The sequence below is a fragment of the Ananas comosus genome, linkage group 7, assembly GCF_001540865.1.
Source record: "Ananas comosus cultivar F153 linkage group 7, ASM154086v1, whole genome shotgun sequence".
NCBI classification, from domain to species: domain Eukaryota; kingdom Viridiplantae; phylum Streptophyta; class Magnoliopsida; order Poales; family Bromeliaceae; genus Ananas; species Ananas comosus.
The window spans coordinates 12,724,497-12,743,415 of record NC_033627.1 but is presented as its reverse complement, the minus strand read 5'-3'; the positions used below and the strand labels follow the sequence as shown (position 1 = coordinate 12,743,415).

General features: G+C 34.5%; 3 protein-coding genes across 3 annotated transcripts; 1 reads left to right on the top strand and 2 right to left on the bottom strand.

The window, feature by feature from the left end:
• LOC109712462 (vicilin-like seed storage protein At2g18540) lies at positions 337–6,123 on the top strand. The gene is made up of 2 exons (XM_020236033.1): positions 337–792; positions 5,178–6,123. Exons 1-2 carry the CDS (start codon positions 348–350, stop codon positions 5,420–5,422), a joined length of 690 nt encoding a protein of 229 aa, XP_020091622.1. The 5' UTR covers positions 337–347; the 3' UTR covers positions 5,423–6,123.
• Positions 7,329–10,567, bottom strand: LOC109712997 (vacuolar protein sorting-associated protein 62-like). Its single transcript, XM_020236900.1, has 2 exons — positions 10,259–10,567; positions 7,329–9,235 (listed from the first exon to the last, which is right to left on the bottom strand). The coding sequence occupies exons 1-2, from the start codon at positions 10,368–10,370 to the stop codon at positions 7,659–7,661; spliced, it is 1,689 nt and encodes a 562-aa protein (XP_020092489.1). The 5' UTR covers positions 10,371–10,567; the 3' UTR covers positions 7,329–7,658.
• On the bottom strand, positions 14,140–18,164 carry LOC109712322 (monothiol glutaredoxin-S10-like). The gene is made up of 5 exons (XM_020235822.1): positions 17,784–18,164; positions 17,607–17,680; positions 15,477–15,551; positions 14,915–14,941; positions 14,140–14,515 (listed from the first exon to the last, which is right to left on the bottom strand). Exons 1-5 carry the CDS (start codon positions 18,083–18,085, stop codon positions 14,430–14,432), a joined length of 564 nt encoding a protein of 187 aa, XP_020091411.1. The 5' UTR covers positions 18,086–18,164; the 3' UTR covers positions 14,140–14,429.

Genomic DNA, 18,919 nt, shown 5'->3' with positions numbered 1-18,919 from the left:
CCAAAATACTTAAGTCGGATTAAGAGTTCTAGTCTTAGATAATTCTGCTTAATGATTTTTTTTTGTTGAGAAAGCTGTTTATTTTTTACATATTTGTAGGACTCGGCGGACCAAGTCCGGCGAGTATGTCATTAAACAGTTCGGTCTCAAAAGCACGTAGCATTGGAGGGCATTTCCCTTCTCCACACGAGACTCTCATTTATTTATTACGCCCTTCTCCCCACTCCCACATTCCCACATTCCCCGTACTCTCCTCCACTCCCTCCTCCATAAAACCTACGCCTACAAAGAAGACGAAGACGAAGAGGAGAGAGAGAGAGAGGGGGGGGGAGATCATGGGGCAGGTGATGGGGAGGAGTAGGGAGCTGGAGACGAAGATGAGAGAATTGGAGGGGGAGAGGGAGGGGGAGAGGAAGGCGAGGGAGGCGGAGGCGCGGGCGTTCGCGGGGCGGGAGGAGGAATGGCGGCGCGAGCGGCGGCGGCTCCTCCTGGAGGCGGCGCGGCTGCGCAGCCGCGTCAAGGAGCTGCAGGGCGAGGAGAAGAAGAAAACAACTCGTTCTAATGTGCAAGAAGAAGGAGAAGCAGTAGTAGTAGTCGTAGAAGGAGAAAAAAGGATGAGAGAATTGGAAGAAGAGCAGCGGCAGCTGCGGCAGCGGCAGGAGCAGCTGGCGATGGTGGAGAGGATGAAGGAGGAGCAGCGGAGGAGGGAGGAGGCCGTCGAGAAGTGGAAGCAGCTCTACCTCGCCATTAAAGCCGAGCTTGATGATCTCATCCAGAGAACCCATCACCAAGGTATCAACTTACTTCACCTCTTCTTCTTCTTCTTCTTCTTCTTCTTCTTCTTCTTGAGCTGCTGAATTTCTCTTCTGATTCTCTGACAATGAAGATCTAGGAATTTTTGGTCCTCAAACAGAACGAACTTGTCTAAACTATGAACTATTTTGATCTGGCAATTCCATTTTTTTTAAGTTCGTTTGGTCGGAGTGGTTCGACAGAACTTTGACTTTAAAATTTTAAATTAATTAAATCATTATAAAAATTATTATGTGGAGTATATATTAACTAAAATCATGTAAAAAAAAAACGACGCATTCAAGTGACGCACTCAAATCAAACAAAGAAATGTTGGATCGTAAAATTAAAGTTTTGAAACATTTAGTAGCTAACTCAAAATGATTCATTATTTCTATAATTTTTATATGTTTTTTTTATTTTTTTTATAATTTATTTAAAACTCGAATTGGCCTGGTATAATTTAGTTAACTAAATAGGTGATGTACTATTTATAAAATAATATCTTAATTGATGGCCTAATAATAATTAAAATATTATATTTTTATCGTATCAGCAATACGTTATTATTCAATCAATTAAGATAAAATGTGAGATTTAATTACAATATTTTATAAATTTTGTGATATAAACTGAATAAAAATTTACGCGCTCACCTTATTATAGTTTAGGGAAAACTTCAAAAACCCCCTCTGTGGTTCTACACTTTTTTATTTTAGTACCCTGTGGTTTAAAGTGTATCAAGTTAGTACCCTGTGGTTTTGCACTTTATCACTTTAGTACCCTGTGGTTTCACACTTTATCACTTTAGTACCCTATAGTTTAAAAAACCACAGGGTACTAATTTGATACAAAATCAAAACCACATGATACTAAAGTGATAAAATGCAAAACCACAGGGTACTAACTTGATACACTTTAAACCACAGGGTACTAAAGTGATAAAGTGAGAAACCACAATGTACTAACTTGATACATTTTAAACCACAGGGTACTAAAGTGAAAAAAATTAAGACCACAAGGAGGGTTTTTGAAGTTTTTCCTATAGTTTAAGTACCAAAAGGTGTAATTTAACTATTTTTTTAAAAGATAAAAATGCATTAACATTATTAAAACTATACCATTTTGAAAAGAAGTACATAAACTTTACACATTTTGATTTATGTACTTGCTATTACAATTTATTGCTTTGGTACCTATAAATTAGAATTTAATGATATTTTGACTTTAGTACGTTGCCATTGAAGCCGAGGGTGATGACCTCATCACCACGATAAAGAGATTTTTTTTTAGTTATTTATTATTTTAGGTAAAAATGCAACAAAATTATTTGAATTATTCTGCATTTTGAAACAGGTATTTAAAATTTGCAAGTTCGATTTTTTCTACTTAATCTTATATAGTTTGTTTGATTTAGTATGTACAAATGAATCTACAATTTAGTGATAATTTTTTTTTTGATATTTTGTATAGAATAAAACTTAAAAATAAAAAATAGAATAAAAATAAAATATGTTAATAAATTTTTATTTTCGAAAATAAAATAAAATTTTGTAAATTTGATTTGTTATTTCAAAGGGCACGATAATTTAACATTTCATTCTATGCTTATTTAAAAGTGCTAATAATTAATTTTTGATAATATTAATATAGAAGGATTTTCTTAAAAAAATACATATATCAGTTAATTGCCAATATTGGGTGTTACATATTTAGTCAAAATAGAAGAATATTAGTTATTTGTTTTGGGTATCTATTTGCTTAAAACCAATAGTAAATATTAGAAATAAAATACCGACCGTCCCTAGAGCAAGTGGCAAAGGACTTAGTGGTTGGTATCCGAGACCTAAATTCGAATCCTAATTGATTCACATTTTCAGCTAAGTTTATTTCTAAATAAAATAAACGAAGCAGGTACCGTGCTACCTATCTCTCTCTCAAAAAAATTTGATCAACATATTTTAGTTATAATTAGTATAAATATAATGCCCATAAAATAGTGGGTTATAAGTTNAAAAAAAAAAATAGAAATAAAATTGTAAAAATTTAAAGGATTAGGTTAAAAATAAAATCCTGGACAAATGTTGGAAAATATTGTAATTCTTAAAAAAAAAAAAAACAATTAGTAAATAACACAAAACAGAGGAGCCCAACTACATATCTCAAACTATAGGATTTAAATTAAATTAAATCATTTTCACAGTTACATTACATATTTACAATAATAGACCAACAAAGAGTGCTCGAAATTCCAAAAGAAAAAAAAACGAGGAAAAAGCACACGGCTTTTACGGACGATCCAATGATGCTGTTTCTAACCGTGACAAAAAAAATTGTTTGTTTCTCTGACCATATATTGATGAATATATGGTCAAAAAATTACTTTGTCATATATATATATATATATAGAGAGAGAGAGAGAGAGAGAGAGAGAGAGAGAGAGAGAGAGTTGAGCTAGAATATTATCGGTAGCAAACGGGCTCCGTTACCATCCATTTGTTTTCGATGATGAAGCCACCAAATTGATGATCGTCACTGTTGAATATGATCTATACTACTTGAATCATCTAGAAATCAAATTTCATATTTTTCCGATATTATTATCTTGTCCATCAAGTGGACACAAAAATGAACGGCTGAGAATGAATATTCTATAAAAAGTGATGATATGAATCTTATAATCAAGATCGAGAGTATAGATCTTGTTCTAAATAGAACTAAACTAGAATACTGTCAATAGCACCAAGCTATTGATGTTATTAGATTTTCAGCTCTTAAATGAAAAAATGTACGGTTAAAATGATGCGGACCTCCTAGTGTTGAGTGAGTTATTAATTGAATAGTATAATATAACGGATAAAAATAGTCAAAGAGTTAAATCTAACGGCAGAAAACTCGATAGTACCTAGCGCTTGGTGCTATCGATAGTATCACAGCCGGACTATATATATATATATATATAGAGGATTTCAACAACATTAATATATAGGGGGACCAGATGGTGTTCGCTAGTACAATCCTTGGGGACCAGATGGTATTCAGTAGTACTATCCTTATATGACTTTGTCCTTATCTTGTAGTGCTTTTACTAAACTTATCCACCAAGTTGAGGAGAAGTGTGTGTTATTTGTTAAAAACTTTTAACCATATGGATCTACCAAATTTTAACTAATTTACTTTACGGTAAATTGTACGTTTGACACTTAGGTTTTCAAATTTTGGCTCGAGCTTTCAGAATTATTACAATAGAGTTTCACAATCTAATTTAGTTGACTAAATATTGGCATATCACTGATGTGATGTGATATAACATCTTAATTATTAATTCATAATCAATTATAATTTTGAATCATTGAGATCTGGGGCTCATTGAAAGGAGTCGAAATTAATCCAAAAGTTTAAGCTAATACGTGGAGATACCTTCATGTTATATACAGGCTGAAATTCTTTCTGTTATCTAGTATTAAATATTTGGAGTTATTTTTAGGTAAACTTCAATTTGCTCTCATGTATTTTAGCTCATTTTCATTTTCTCAACCAGTGGTTTGCAAAGTTGTCTTTAAATACCCTGAGGTTTAGCTCAATTTCGCTTTGCCATTCCGTGGTTTAAAAATTTGCACTTAACTATTATATAACTATTGAAAAAAAGAATTACTTAAAAATAAAGATAAAATCACAAAACAACCTAAGTGCAGTTTTCTGAGCCACAGATGAAAGTAAAAATGAACTAAACCAAATTGAAGTTTATCCTTATTTTTACTAATTTTATATCACATTTACTAAGCAAACAGAAACTATGAATTCAATGAACTGATTTGTGAATGGTAAATTCTAATCTACTAGTGGGCCAACAACAATGTCACTTGTGAACCTCACTCATTAAGTAAGAGATGTTGGGTATTTCACTATTTTCTCTTTCAAGTTTTTGGGACTTAGAGAGAGTTGGGGGACCATTTAGTCCACTTGGTGTTTATTTCATATATACTTTTATAACTCTCATTAAAAGTATCCATAAAAACATACAGTGTACCGCTAATAGTCTCGTTGGTATGGGTCGTAAAACACCTCCCTTGTAAGGGAGAGTTCGTCGGTTCAATTCTGCTTGGACACTTGCTTGTGAAGTAATTAGGCTTTGAAAATGAGATGTCGGATACCGACCATCGAATCTTTAGCTAACTAAAATTTTGACAAACAAAAAGAAAAATCAGGAGCCAAGAGCAGTAATGAAAGGTTGGAATATTATACGATTAAACTTTTAATCTTTTTCAAATTGATGCATCCACTTCAAAAGGTACAATGAAGTGTACTACATTTCAGATTAGATTCCATGTGTTTGTGCATGCAATCATTCCCTCATTCATTGAAGCATAACTAAACTTTGACAGGGGAGAGATTCTGCTGGGGTGCAGCAGAACAACAGCAAGGAGTGATAGAAGCACTGCAGAGGGAGCTAAAAGCCAGAGATGAGACAGTGGAATTTCTCAGGCTTAAGATATCATCAATGGAGAAAGAGGGGGTGAGAAGGGACAGGGAGATTGATATCCTCAGGCAGAGCCTGAGAATTCTCAGCTACAGTAAAAGGAACCATAGAGGCACTAGAAGGTCTCTTTCCAGGGGCCTACGCATGTGAAAAGAAAAGTAAGGGGGCGGGGGGGGGGCGGGCGCGGAAATGAAACGAAAAGAAGAGGGAAGAAGTGCTTCTGAGGCCTAGTTTTGAGTTCGCATTCTTCCGATGCAACTGTTTTGGATACTGTCGCGTCTCTGAAAAATTCGATTGTTTTGAAGCTCTGCTCCTCGATCGAATGCTAGAACGAAAATGCTTTTGACACCCCGCATACAGCCTTTCGTAGGCTGTTGGTGTGCCGATCATCCCATCTGACACTTTGAACTGCATGCACGAACTAATCAAAGCTGTCGAGACTATCAGTGGTTCGTAAGTACAGCATTTTGGGAGCTGTATAACAATACTTAAAACTGAACATTGCAATAGGAATAATCGGGGGATGTTTCTCTGGTCCTACTATCGCCTTATTTCGTAACATTGTTGGAGCAGAGCTTTAAAGCACTTTCGAATTTCTCTTGAAGGCTCTGAGAATATCAAATCAGTTGAATTTGGGGAACGAATTTCCGAACTTGGCCTAAGAGATCAATACTATATATGTATTTGTGTGGTCACTACATTTCTGTAGATTATTAGAGAAGAATATGGAAGGTTGAGCATTTCCTGATATTGTAGAATGAAGCAAATAAGCTATGACCCAGGCACTGTGTAGTAGAAAAACTTTCTTATTGATTAATCATGATGCAAGAAATATGTTTCATGGAGCCAAAGGAAAGAACAAATAAAAAAGAAAAAATTAATTCAGAAATTGATCTTTAAGGTCACATACATGGTATCATAGCTGCGCTAAGCCTATTTGCCTTTGTTTATATCATCACTATAAACGTTTAATAGGTTACAAATCCCACAGTAATTTAATGTGTTCTATGGTTTTAAAACAATGTGGCTCTTACATTACTGTTTATTATTGAGACTACTTGATACCTTAAAAGTAGGTTATTAAACACCTCATAATGTTTTTGTACGTAGGCATTTTAGATAGTATAGATAATAGATTACATATATCAGATTAGATTTTTCTCCTTTTTTTTTTCTTAATTTAAAGACATAATGAATCACTAAATATTAGTTGTGGTAACATACATGGATACAACATCTTGGGAAGGTCCATTAAGGTGTGTTATTCTCTTTGGGCCTCAAACTATGATTGGGGGCCCAGCCCATTACACCTAATAATAGAATTACTTATTTTTATATTATTTTTGGTGATGGGTTGTCCGAATTGATGATCTACTTTTATAAACAAAATTTACATAATTGAAAATATGTAAAAATCAAAATTATGATTTTTCTACATCATTTACTAAGTGAATGAGTAGTCACAAAATAAATAGTTAAAAATAAAAATATATTAAAAATAATGAAACAAGACTTTAATTTCAAAACAGAAGCACTAATCTTGCTCTAAATACTGGGAATATAAAACTTTTACCTGATTTAAATTGTTTTAAACTGTTAAATTTATAAGCGTGTCACAACCTTTCAACCACTAGCTAAGTATGCCAAAAAAATCTTAAATTTTGATTTCTAGATACTCTCAATAGTGTAAATTATGTTTTACAGACTCGATCATTAATTCAGATACCGTATCACCAAAAATAATTTGGAAGAACGAAAGCCTTCGTGCTTCCGAAAGTACTTTAACTGGACTCAATTATTTACACAATCTCCCTAAATTTAAGTTCAACACTAATTGATTTCATTACAGTATACAGCTTAACTAGTATAACAATTAAAAGAGTAACAATCTGTCCTCTCTTCTCAAAAAGTTTTAAAGAAAAAAGTCCTCCCCTGTATTCTAACATCTGCTGCTTAAAGAGTTCAACTTTATTCAGACAAATTGACACCTATAAATCCTCAATTGTACAAAAGCAATGAGGAGACTTGATTTTTATATCTACTCAACAATAAATCCTAAATTCCTAAATTTGTCACCCTCTCAATATAATTCAGAAGATCTCTTTGTAGTGTACAATAACAAAACTAATTAATGGAATGTGGAAGTACATAAATCCAGTTTTACAATATCTATATTCACTGCTTCACAGCCAACAAGAAAATCAGAATTATATACAATATCATTCGAGAAAACCGATCTCCGATTCTCCGATTCCCATCCCGATATGTGAAGCAGTTCTAGCTCTTACTATGCACTAAAATGGTTAATGTCCCATCTCCAATATGGGGATGCTGATGTAATACTCAAATGCATCAAAAAATCAATGTGAGAAAGAGAGCAACAAATCTATCCTCTTTCATCACCAACCCAATTGTTCTTCTCCTTAGGACCTGTTGGCCCTTCCTCCCCATACAACTCGGGTGGAAGCTTATTAAACATCCTCTCCATCTTGTACCTAAGATTGAAAGGAAAGTAGCTAAGTATCTTCTCAAGCTCCGTCCTCGAATTGTACACGATCTTCGGCCCCCACTCTCGCATAAACTGCAACCAACAAGGCTCATCTATAACATCTCCAAGGTACTCAGCTGCGACAATTCGATGCTTAACACTCGAATCCACGGTAAGATTACTTCGAACTGCATCATTCCTTATACCGATTCCGAGCTTTCGAGACCCTTGCAGGTAGTTGCCGCGGTGCGGGAAACTAGCATGCCCACTCTTCGATGAATACACAACAGCTTTGTTTCCTTCAACATACTCCAAGTTAGGGGTATCCACCCATGCCCCTCCACTGTGCTGTGAGAAGTATAAACTCCATAGCTCGCCCGAGAAATTACTTATTCTCAAAGTGAAGTGTTCCCAATCACCTACATGTTGTCCAATCTTGCCTAAAGGAAAATTCATAACGCCGATCTTTAGGGTCGCAGGGCCATTGAAGGGGCAAAATACCCACATCGCGATATCGGTAAAAGTACCGCCTAAAGCGGGCTTAACATGAACATAAAGCTCCGCACTTTCGAGGTTGCCGAGCTTAAGATAAGTACTCCGATCATCATTGGGTAAATCTATCCAGTATTCTCCATCATTATCCCCACCTCGTGGGAGGTTTGTGCCATCCTGTTCGATGGCCTCTCCTTTTGTATCTTCCCCTTTCTTATGAAGAGTAGCTCCATTCTTGAAGAACCACGAAACTGACGAAGGTAAGTAAAGCTCTTTAGGGTGGAAGAACACGGTTGGACCATAATGCTTGATCAATGAATTGATTTGGTCGAGTTTAGGCATCGCGGATAGATTCAAGTGAATGTTGTTTAAGCAAGCAATTGTTAGGTCCTCTTCAGAAGTACTACATGAGAATGATCCTACCGGGACACCTTTCGCCCACATTCCTCTTTCGGAAGGTCTTGTGCTCCATACTCGAAAAGGGAGGTCGGAAGACTCCGATTGAACACTAAGGATCAAACTGTGAGCTTCACATTTATCAGTGAGATCAGATCGAACACATCTGACTTCATCGAGCGAGGGCTTATTTGGTTCTCTCGTGACCAAAAAGCCCACGGCTTTATAGCCTTCTTGAGGACAAGGGAGCCAAAAATAGCCGCTTTCTCCCTCATAGTTATCTTCTTGCAAATCATTTGAACTCCAAACAAACGTGTAGTCCTGGGGTCTCTGAAGCGCCGGTAGATCTACTTCTTTTGAGGAAAAAGTTTCTCTCGCGACAAGAACGAAACCATGCAAAAGTCGATCATTTAGTTGGCCGTAATGACCGAGGACGAAGAATCCTTCGGGTATTTCGATCGGTTTGTACAATGCTGCTCCTTTGCTCTCCAGCTTCGACGAGCGGTAGCTCCAAACGCGCTCAAACTTCGTTATTTTAACAACTTCAAGATCGCCAATGCATATAATTCCTTGCGCAAAGCCCCCATCTAAGATGTGCGCATTGATTTTTTTAGCTTTCTAGTTCTATATTTCTCTAATATCAAATATTTTAATATGTGCAAATTTTATACATAGACATGTCCAACCAGATGTTTAGTAGCATTTAATTCCTTTCTAATTAGGGAATACACTTTTGGTCCTCAAACTATGAGGCGCGTGACACTTTAGCCCTTAAACTTTAATTAATTATAATTTATGATTCGAACTACGAGGTTCGTGACACTCTAGTACTCGAACTTTAATTAGTTGTAATTTCTGACTCGAATTATATGGCTCGTGATATTTTAATTCTCGAACTTTCTAAATTGTTACAATCAACTCCCACAACTCAATTGTTTTGAACAATTATTGATAAATTACTAATATCGAAGTAATATAGAATTTTACTTATCTTTGCATCATTAAGTAAGATATTGTTACAATTTAGAAAGTTTCGAGAACTAAAATATCACATTCGTCATAGTTTGAGCCAGAAATTGCAACTAATTAAAGTTTAAGGACCGAAGTGTCACGCACCTCATAGTTCAAACTAGAACTTGCAACAAATTAAAGTTCGAGAACTAAAGTGTCAAGAGCCTCATAGTTTGAGGACCAAAACTGTAATTTATGCTTCTAATTATTATTATTTTAAAAATTTTGCATGTTTTTGCTTGTTATTAAAATCCCTCTATAACCGAGTGGAAGTGTCTAAGTACAAATGATCGAAGCTTTATTTTCTAGTAGCTTAAGTTTTTTTTAAAAATTTTTTTACAATAAATACCATTTGATTTCAATACCTATAAATCTAAAATCTAATCCTCTAATCATTCACCTCTCCAAAGAGTAAATTAGATATTAAAAAACAACCAAAAATATGCCCAAGAAATTCTACACGATTGAACCAAAAGAATCATGCGATCATCAAAAAATATAATGCAAATTGGTCAAATACTAAGCTACAAAGCAAATCAAAAGAAAAACTAATTAAAATTCGCAGTAATTACTTCAAATTTTGAATCGAAAAATCGCACCTCGAGGCCAATGCGGGATCGGGGAGGGGAGGGAGAAGGGCTCGGGCTCGCGAAGCGGAGGATTCGAGGAGCGCCCTTCTCGCCCCTCCCATAAGCACCTCCACCAATCCATCTCCGCCCTATCGAAACCCTAATTTCTCGGCGCAACCCCGATTCGATCCCTCCCCGATCGAGGGTTTCGACATTGGCGACGCCGCGTGGATTCGGAGCTTCATTAATGGCGATGGCGATGGGATTTGTGTGGTTGTTATTGGATTAGGGACTAATTAGGGACTAAATTATTAACGTGGGTTACGGATTGGATTTATACAAAGTGTTGGGTTCGGATATGAATTTTATTTGTATCCGACCCAAATCTAGATAAAAAAATTTTAAGGGTATTATATAATAATGTATATGAATATTTGATCTTAGATTGAATTACTAGTACAAGTATGGACAAATCTAAAAATTTTATTTGATTTGTTATAATAATGGGAAAACTTCAAAAAACCCCCCTGTGGTTTCGTGCATTCTCACTTTAGTACCCTGTGGTTTAAAACGTATCAATTTGCCCCCCTGTGGTTTTATTTTTATCTTTTCAGAAGCTTTTTCGTTAATATTTTATTAAATTATATACAAAAAATTTCAGATAACCATCTATATTTATCGAATATTCACTTTAGTATCCTTTAATTTTTAACTTTGTCACTGATTTAAGAAAAAAATAATAATAAAATTGATAACAAAAAGAGAAAAACGAAACCACCGGGGGGCAAATTGATACGTTTTAAATTACAGGGTACTAAAGTGAGAAAGCACGAAACCACAGGGGGGTTTTTGAAGTTTTCCCTATAATTTATAAAATACAGTAGTTTTTGGAACTGCAGTTAGAGGATTAATACCTGCATAGTAAACTATGCCCGTATAAGAAGGAAGTCTACAATATAATAGTCACATTAAATCATCTAATATTATACCAATCATATATTTTTTTAAAAGAGAAATATAATAAAAATATTTTTTAAAAAAAATTATGATGGGACAGTGAATTCCNATATATATATATATATATATATATATATAGTAGGTCTTGTGTGTTATTAGGAGTACGGAGGTCTTCGTGCTCCTGAGCCGTTTTCGATAATGGAGCTTTCAAATCGATAATCAGCTCCGATAAACTTAATCTAGTATATATGAAATATTTAGAAAATAAATTTTATGATTTTTCGATATTATTTATCTAGTGATTGAAAGGGTTCAAAATTAACGATTGAAAATAAAAATTTCACAAAAAATTATAATATAGTTCTGAAAATTCGATCTGAATCTGTAAAATTAAAAAAAGCGATCCGATTTTACCAAATCTCAAAATCTGTAAAATTTTTATGTAAATTGGCCAATTAATTATTTCAATATCTTTTTAGCAGTGTGGACTTTGTACTCCCACATGCACAGTGCACTTAAATCTTGTTCTTATTTAAACTCTCCAGAGTGGAAAGAGGAAATGATGTTACATCAAATCAACTGTGATTACATATTGCTCAGAGCAGCTTTTTTTTTTTTCTTTTCTTTTTTTAAATATATAGCCATAGTTAGCAATGGGGTCTTACTATGTATAATGGCTTCAAAGGCCCCCTTTGTCTTTTCCTTTTTTTTCATTTTTTTTTTTTTAAATTTTCGAATCTTTTGGTGGCTCCACTTTTAAGTACCACAAGTAGAGCAATTCTAAAAGCAATGAAAACTATGAAGAACATATTTTAGGGTAAACTTTAAATGTCACCTTCGTGGTTTCGTATTTTCTCACCCTAGTACCATGTGGTTTAAAATATATTAAATTAGTGTCATGTGGTTTCATTTTTATCTTTTCGTTAGCTTGTTCATTAATATTTCGTTAAATTGTTTACAAAAAATTTTAGATACCCCACCTAGGTTTATCGAATATTCATTTTAGATACCTCACCTCTATATATATATATATAGAGAGAGAGAGAGAGAGAGAGAGAGAGTTGAGCTATGATACTTTTACAAGTATCACCATCATGGTGCTATTAGGTTTTAAGCCATTGGATCTACTTTTTGATTATTACTAGCCCTTGGATTAAACACTATTCTACCTACCACCACCTATCACCATCATCTCAACCTCACATCTCTCCATCCAAGGGCTAAAAACACACAAGTATCACCCCCATGATACTTTTACAAGTATTCTAGCCCTACTCTCTCTCTCTCTCTCTCTCTCTCTCTATATATATATATATAGAACTAGGCTAACATGCTATTAATAGCACCAAGTCATTAGTGCTATTAAGAGTATGAAAACCTTCGTGCTCCTAAACCATGCTATTATCAGCATGGAAACCTTCGTGCTCCTAAACCGTTTTCGATGATGGAGCTTCCGAATCAACGATCGGCTCCGTTAGACTTTATCTAATGTATTTGAGCTATCTGGAAAATAATTTTTTTAATTTTTCGGTATTATTTTCCTAGCGATCAAACGAGTTCAAAATCAATAATTTTTAATGATTAATGTATACCGTTTGCAAATTTAACGATATAGAAATATTCAAATCAGATAAAATTTTGATATAATATTTTGTATACTATTTACAGCAAAATCAATATGTTTGATCAAAAATTTTAATACCATATCACCACTTTTTGTAAGATTTTTTTTTTCAGCCGTTGATTTTGAACCCTTTTGATCATTAGGTAAATGATATCAAAAAGTCACAAAATTTATTTTCTAAATACTTCAAATATGTTAGATCAAGTCTAACGGAGCCGATCGTCAATTCAGAAGCTCTATCATAAAAAACAGCTTAGGAGTACGGAGGCCTCCGTGCTCCTAATAGCACACAAGACCTCTCTCTCTCTCTCTCTCTCTCTCTCTCTCTATATATATATATATATATAGAGAGAGAGAGAGAGAGAGAGAATGAGTGGAGCTAGAATACACTTACAAGTTCCATGGGGGTGGTGCTTTAGTGTTTTTAGCCCTTAGATGGAGAGATGTGAGGTTGAGATGATGATAGTAGGTGAAATAGTGTTTAATCCAAAGACTATTAGTAATTAAGAAGTAGATCCAATAGCTAAAAACCTAATAGCACCATGAGGGTGATACTTGTAAAAGTATCCTAGCTCAACTCTATATATATATATATATATATATATATATATATATATATATATATATANTATATATATATATATATATATATATATATATATATATATTTGTTTCATTCTTTAAGATTAATCTTACTAATATATATAATATAACAAAATCTGCCAATGCAGGTTTCAACTACGAGCCACAGAACAAAAAAATAAAATAAAATAAAGTTGCACATCTTCACCAGCACGTGCCTCCAATTATACTGTATTTATAATCGCACTAAACCAAATAACTCCTGAAATTCATAAGCATTTAACACTTATTTCTCACAAATTACATAATAACCGATGCTTTCGGGCATTTGATATCAAGACCCATCTAATACTAAAAAGCAAAATAAAAGGGAGACAGAAGCATATACAAATATGCTTTTCCGCTTTACAGTAAAATCGTAATAAAAAATATATCATAATCAACTCATTATAGTACACCAAACATGATATTACATAAAAAAGTAAACATAATACTTTCTATCGTACTTTCTCATCGTACGTACTGCAATCCCAAACGAAACCTTACTGATAGAGGTTTAAATCTTAAAAAAAAAATTGTTAGAAATAGATTCTTCAGATGGTATGAAACGCATTAGCCCAATTGGACTTTGTAAACGAGGTCTGAGAATTGCTCGGGAAAAAAAGCTGTCTAATTGCTCCCAAAATAGTAGTAGCAATAGTAGTAGTAATCCAAATTTGGTACCCATGATGAGTAAACACATTGCAACTAAAGAATTGAGTAAAACACTCAGAAGATCAAATAGCAATTTGTCGAGAGTTCAAGGGCAACTACTACAACAAATTAAAATTATAGTAAAACTGAGCAACTTTCTATTGTTTCTGGGACCGAGTTGATAAAATTAGACAGCAATATATCTAATGAAAATACAGATAAAAACATATGGAATTCGGTAATATCTTGCGCAGATAAAGTTACAAGCTACGGTGAGTTAAATTGGATTTACAAGAAAAACCGGCACCGTATTTCCAAATCATCAAATCCGATACTAGACCTGTATTAAGGCTGTTGCCAGGTCTTGGCGCCAATGTTTAGTTCCGACAGCAAAGGAGTTAGCTCTCCTTTCTGGTAAAGTTTTACAGTATCTGCAGCAAACAAGTTCATCAAAAAAGCCATCGGATTAATGTCTCAGCCTTTCTCTTCAGATATATCAGAAGTGTAATATAGTTTTTCTATTCTCTTCAGTAATTCTCTACTGAACTTATTGTGCTTTTGAGTTTTCCTTATTTCAGTCTAGCGAAATTTCCAGGAGATGGATACAATGCACGCTGGGAGAAAGCCTATGCATTTTTAAATAGAATACTCTTTATAACCATTAGTCCATTAACAAGTTCTTGGACCATTTCACAGTATTAATTCAAATAATTACCCATCAAATTATTAGAAATTCCAGCATTAAAAATTACTGGCGAGAGAGGAATCTATCATTTGTAGAGTGAACTGTGTTGCCTAGATCAACAAATAAAGGGAAATTTATTGTTTACCTGTACAACCACCAATGTGCTTTCCCCCTGCATATATGAGAAATAAAGTAATTAGTAGATTTTAAGATACACGATAATTATATTAATGTCAAGTTAGAGCAATGCTGACTATGAGACCATATAGTCCGTCGATATATAGGATCGCAAACACATAGAAGTACTACTTTGCAAGCCCATAAGTAAGAGAATTATGTATATTTTTTGTAGTTGATAAATTATGTCGATCGTATCAAAAAGAGAGAATTTATTAAAGACAATTAAAGCAGACCATTTCACCAGCATGTTTCTTGTTCTTCTTAACCTCTTTAAAAGTTATCTTGACAATTTTATGCAAACTATTAACAACCAAAATTTTATTTATAAATGAACAAGACGTTTCAAATAAAATAAAAGAAGTTGAATTTTGCAGTAATCAATTAGTTCTGGATTTACATATATCTTAACAAATCAAATGCATTTCACTACATATGTCCCAACTAGAGATGCAAATTGGTAAGTAATATAGCTCAAAGAGAGAATTAGAATTCATCACAAAGATCGAGGGTAAAGTCGTCTTGCATACCTATAAAAACATTTGGAACGGTAGATTGTCCTGTCAGTCTTTCCAACACCTTTTGTAGCTGTGGCCCTTGAGGACCTGAGAATAAATTTGACATTGTTATGGATATTTAGAGGACAACAATTTCACAGAGACATCACCATATCATCAAAGAAAGTGCAAAGTTTTCTTAACATAGCACTTATCAACACTATATTGAATATTCTCAAACAGATCTTAAATAATAGACTAGTGAAAAACCAAGAACGCTTAATTGTGGATGCTGAGGGCAAAGCTTGCTGTAAGGATGCTTTTCCTCACAAAAAGATTAAAAATCATATTATTTGCACCTCTTTAACTCATCCATACATGGAGGCCTTTCCCAACAAGCATGATAGATTATGAAGTTAGCATCATTTGGTGATGGCGGTGTTCTTGTTTTCCTACTTTTTTAAGAAAAAAGCAAGAAACTTTGCGACCTCGTTAATTCTTTCTGTTCCTCTATCTTGTAAACACCAACTAATTCAACTTGTACTTTTACCACTTACTAGCTTGCAAGCTACATTACAAAGACAAATTTGCACTTCCTCCAACAATCCCTTAAAATTTCAATCACACATTTCACATGGTATTTGGTTTGGATCCAGTCTGACATGAAAAGAAGAGCCTATTGTGGATGTTTGGCTGGAAGACCCAAGAATTTGTATTTTTTTGTGTTCAGTAATATGATGGAAGGAAGTACATATTACTCTCAAAAGTAAGGTGGATAAGTGGAAAATGAAGACAAGTCTAACTTCTATTTCTAACTTTTCTTCTTTTTCTATCTCATGGTTACATACAACTGTTGCCTAATCAATACAGGTTTTCCTCAAAGAGTCGAAGTGGGCACAATCCACTTCTCTTCTTACATGTGAAAGCGTCACTGCCTCAGAATTGAACAAAATAGTCTGAAAAACCGCTTGAAATAATACCACAGTCACAAAGGAAGTATAATAAGTAGGTCTTATTCTCTAACAAGTAAAGGTGTGATTAGGACAATGCAAAATAATTTAGTAAGGGTAACATAAGGAGAAATACTTAAAAGTACATGATTAGCAATATGTTGGGATATAGCAAGAGAAAAGAAACCGAAAGAGACCATCTTATGTCATTTAAAGCAGGATGCGTCCAGAGTGGAAGGAGGCAACTACATTTAGATAGCAGATGTGACTTTGAGCACAGAAACCATCAAATTGAACAAATGAGTGCAAGTAACAGATCATTTTGAGCGGCAAAGAAGCTAGCCAATTACCCAACTTATCTAAGCTAAGCCTATAGGCCCTAAACCCTCAACAAGTTCAAATGGACAAACCTACCATGAGACACCATAAATTGGTAGTGAGGAGCCACGCATGAATATAGATGGCAACATAGATGTTTTGCCTTCTTCTAAGGCCTCTAATTAATGTACAAAATTCAAAAGACAGAAAAAACATGAGGGTCAGAGGATGATAGGACTAAAAGTGATAGCAATGACTCTCCTTTCAATGTCACCTAACCAATTAAACAAGCCTACATACTATGCCTGCACTATATTTACTGCAATATGCACATTTATTATCAAGTACTGTACAGGCTTTCTTTTTTGCCCCACATCATATAAACACAAACTTTCAAAATCTGTTAACTTACTCTAGATCAAGAATCCAATGCTTCTCTAATCATTAATCAATTATTTTTGAGCTATTAGTTGTGCATATCATTCGTGCCATGCATACCATGGTAAACACAAAACAACCAAAAAAATTGTCCACTTTTTAAAGGATTTATCTAATAATTTGTCGATTGATGACATATGAAGCACTGCCATTCACTTCTCGAGAAGCTACCAATGCTACATTAAGACATGGAATGAATTGGTAAACAAACATGCATAATCAACTCGCGTATACTGAGCAGCTTATCCGAAACATCAAATTTCTAGTGGGAAATCCAGGTAATCCATTTTAGTCATACCAATTTCCGTATTTTAATCTCAAGAAAGGAACAGTCGACCAATAATTACAATAACAAATCCCTTGATTAAGAAAATAGCAACCACTAAACCCTAAATTAACTGAATAATACACAAAAAATGATGAGGAAAATGTAAAAAATCCAAAACAAAGTGCTCACCAAGCTGATCTAGCTCTATAACCTTCGGCTCCACTCCGAGCCGCTTGAACAGCGACTTCACCTCCGACGAATACCTCAAATTCCCCCCACAAAAAAAAAACCCCCAAATCAGAGATCAAAACCCTAGCAACTCCCACTAACAAACCATAGAACTCGACGAGACTTGGGGATACTCACGAGCACCAGGTCTTGGAGTAGACCACCACGGGGTTCTCCACCACCGTCTTCTTCACCGACTCCTCCAATCGCGATCCGAAGGACGCCGACGACGACGACGCCGACGACGCCGACGACGCCGCCGCCATGGATCGCACGGAAAAGGAGCCCCCTCGCCCACGCCCTCGCCAGGCCACTCCTCCGACGCGGCGGAGGCGGAGAGATGGGAGAGGCGAGGGGGCTGCGAGAGGTAAACCGCGAGCGCAACGCGAGGTGACGAGGCTAGGGCACAGAGCTCGCACTAGGGTTGAGCTCTCCGCCATTGTTGCTCCGCGAGGGGGGAAACGAGAGAAGGCTCGGGAGGTTTCTTCGGTGTAACGGGTTTTATCGTGTGTTGTGCGCACGTTCCTTCAGTGTAACGATGTGGATGTGTAACTTAACCGTGACACTGAATTCGATGTCCCCTCGCGGAGGAGAGGAACACGGGGAACAGCAGATTCATCGAATCCGGACAGTCTAAATTGCACTTTGATACCCAACCTTTGGAAAACCTAACACTTTGACCCTCAAATTTAAATATATTATAATTTTATTCATTTTTTAAATTATTGTAATAATATTCTATGTACAATTTAGTTTAATAAATACTGATGTAATCCTAATGTGATAGGGATGTGCCATCATCTTGAGAATATATTATTATTTAATTAAATAAATTATATTAATTACTAAAATAATTTTAAAATTATATTAAAAATATAATAAATTAAAATTTGACAATTAAAATATCATAAGCATTAAACTTTTGCGCATTAGTAAATGCGTTTGGAGTTGGCTAGGTTGAAAATATATTTATAAGTTTTAAAAGTTTATAAAATTATATAATTTTAAAATTAAAAAGGTATTGATGTAATCTCAGAATTTTTATTAAAAAATATGTAACCAATTATCCCTACTGAAAAAATAGCAAATGTTTTAATTACATTTTACATAAACAAAAAAAATAATAAATTCACTACCTGTCTCATTTGCCTTCTATTTTAAATTTTTTGTTGATTTTTATCTTCTAGCTTATTTTTACACCAAATAAATTTACAATTATAAACTAATTTTGTTACTAACTTTTATAAAATTAAGTTTACAGAGACAAATTTTAC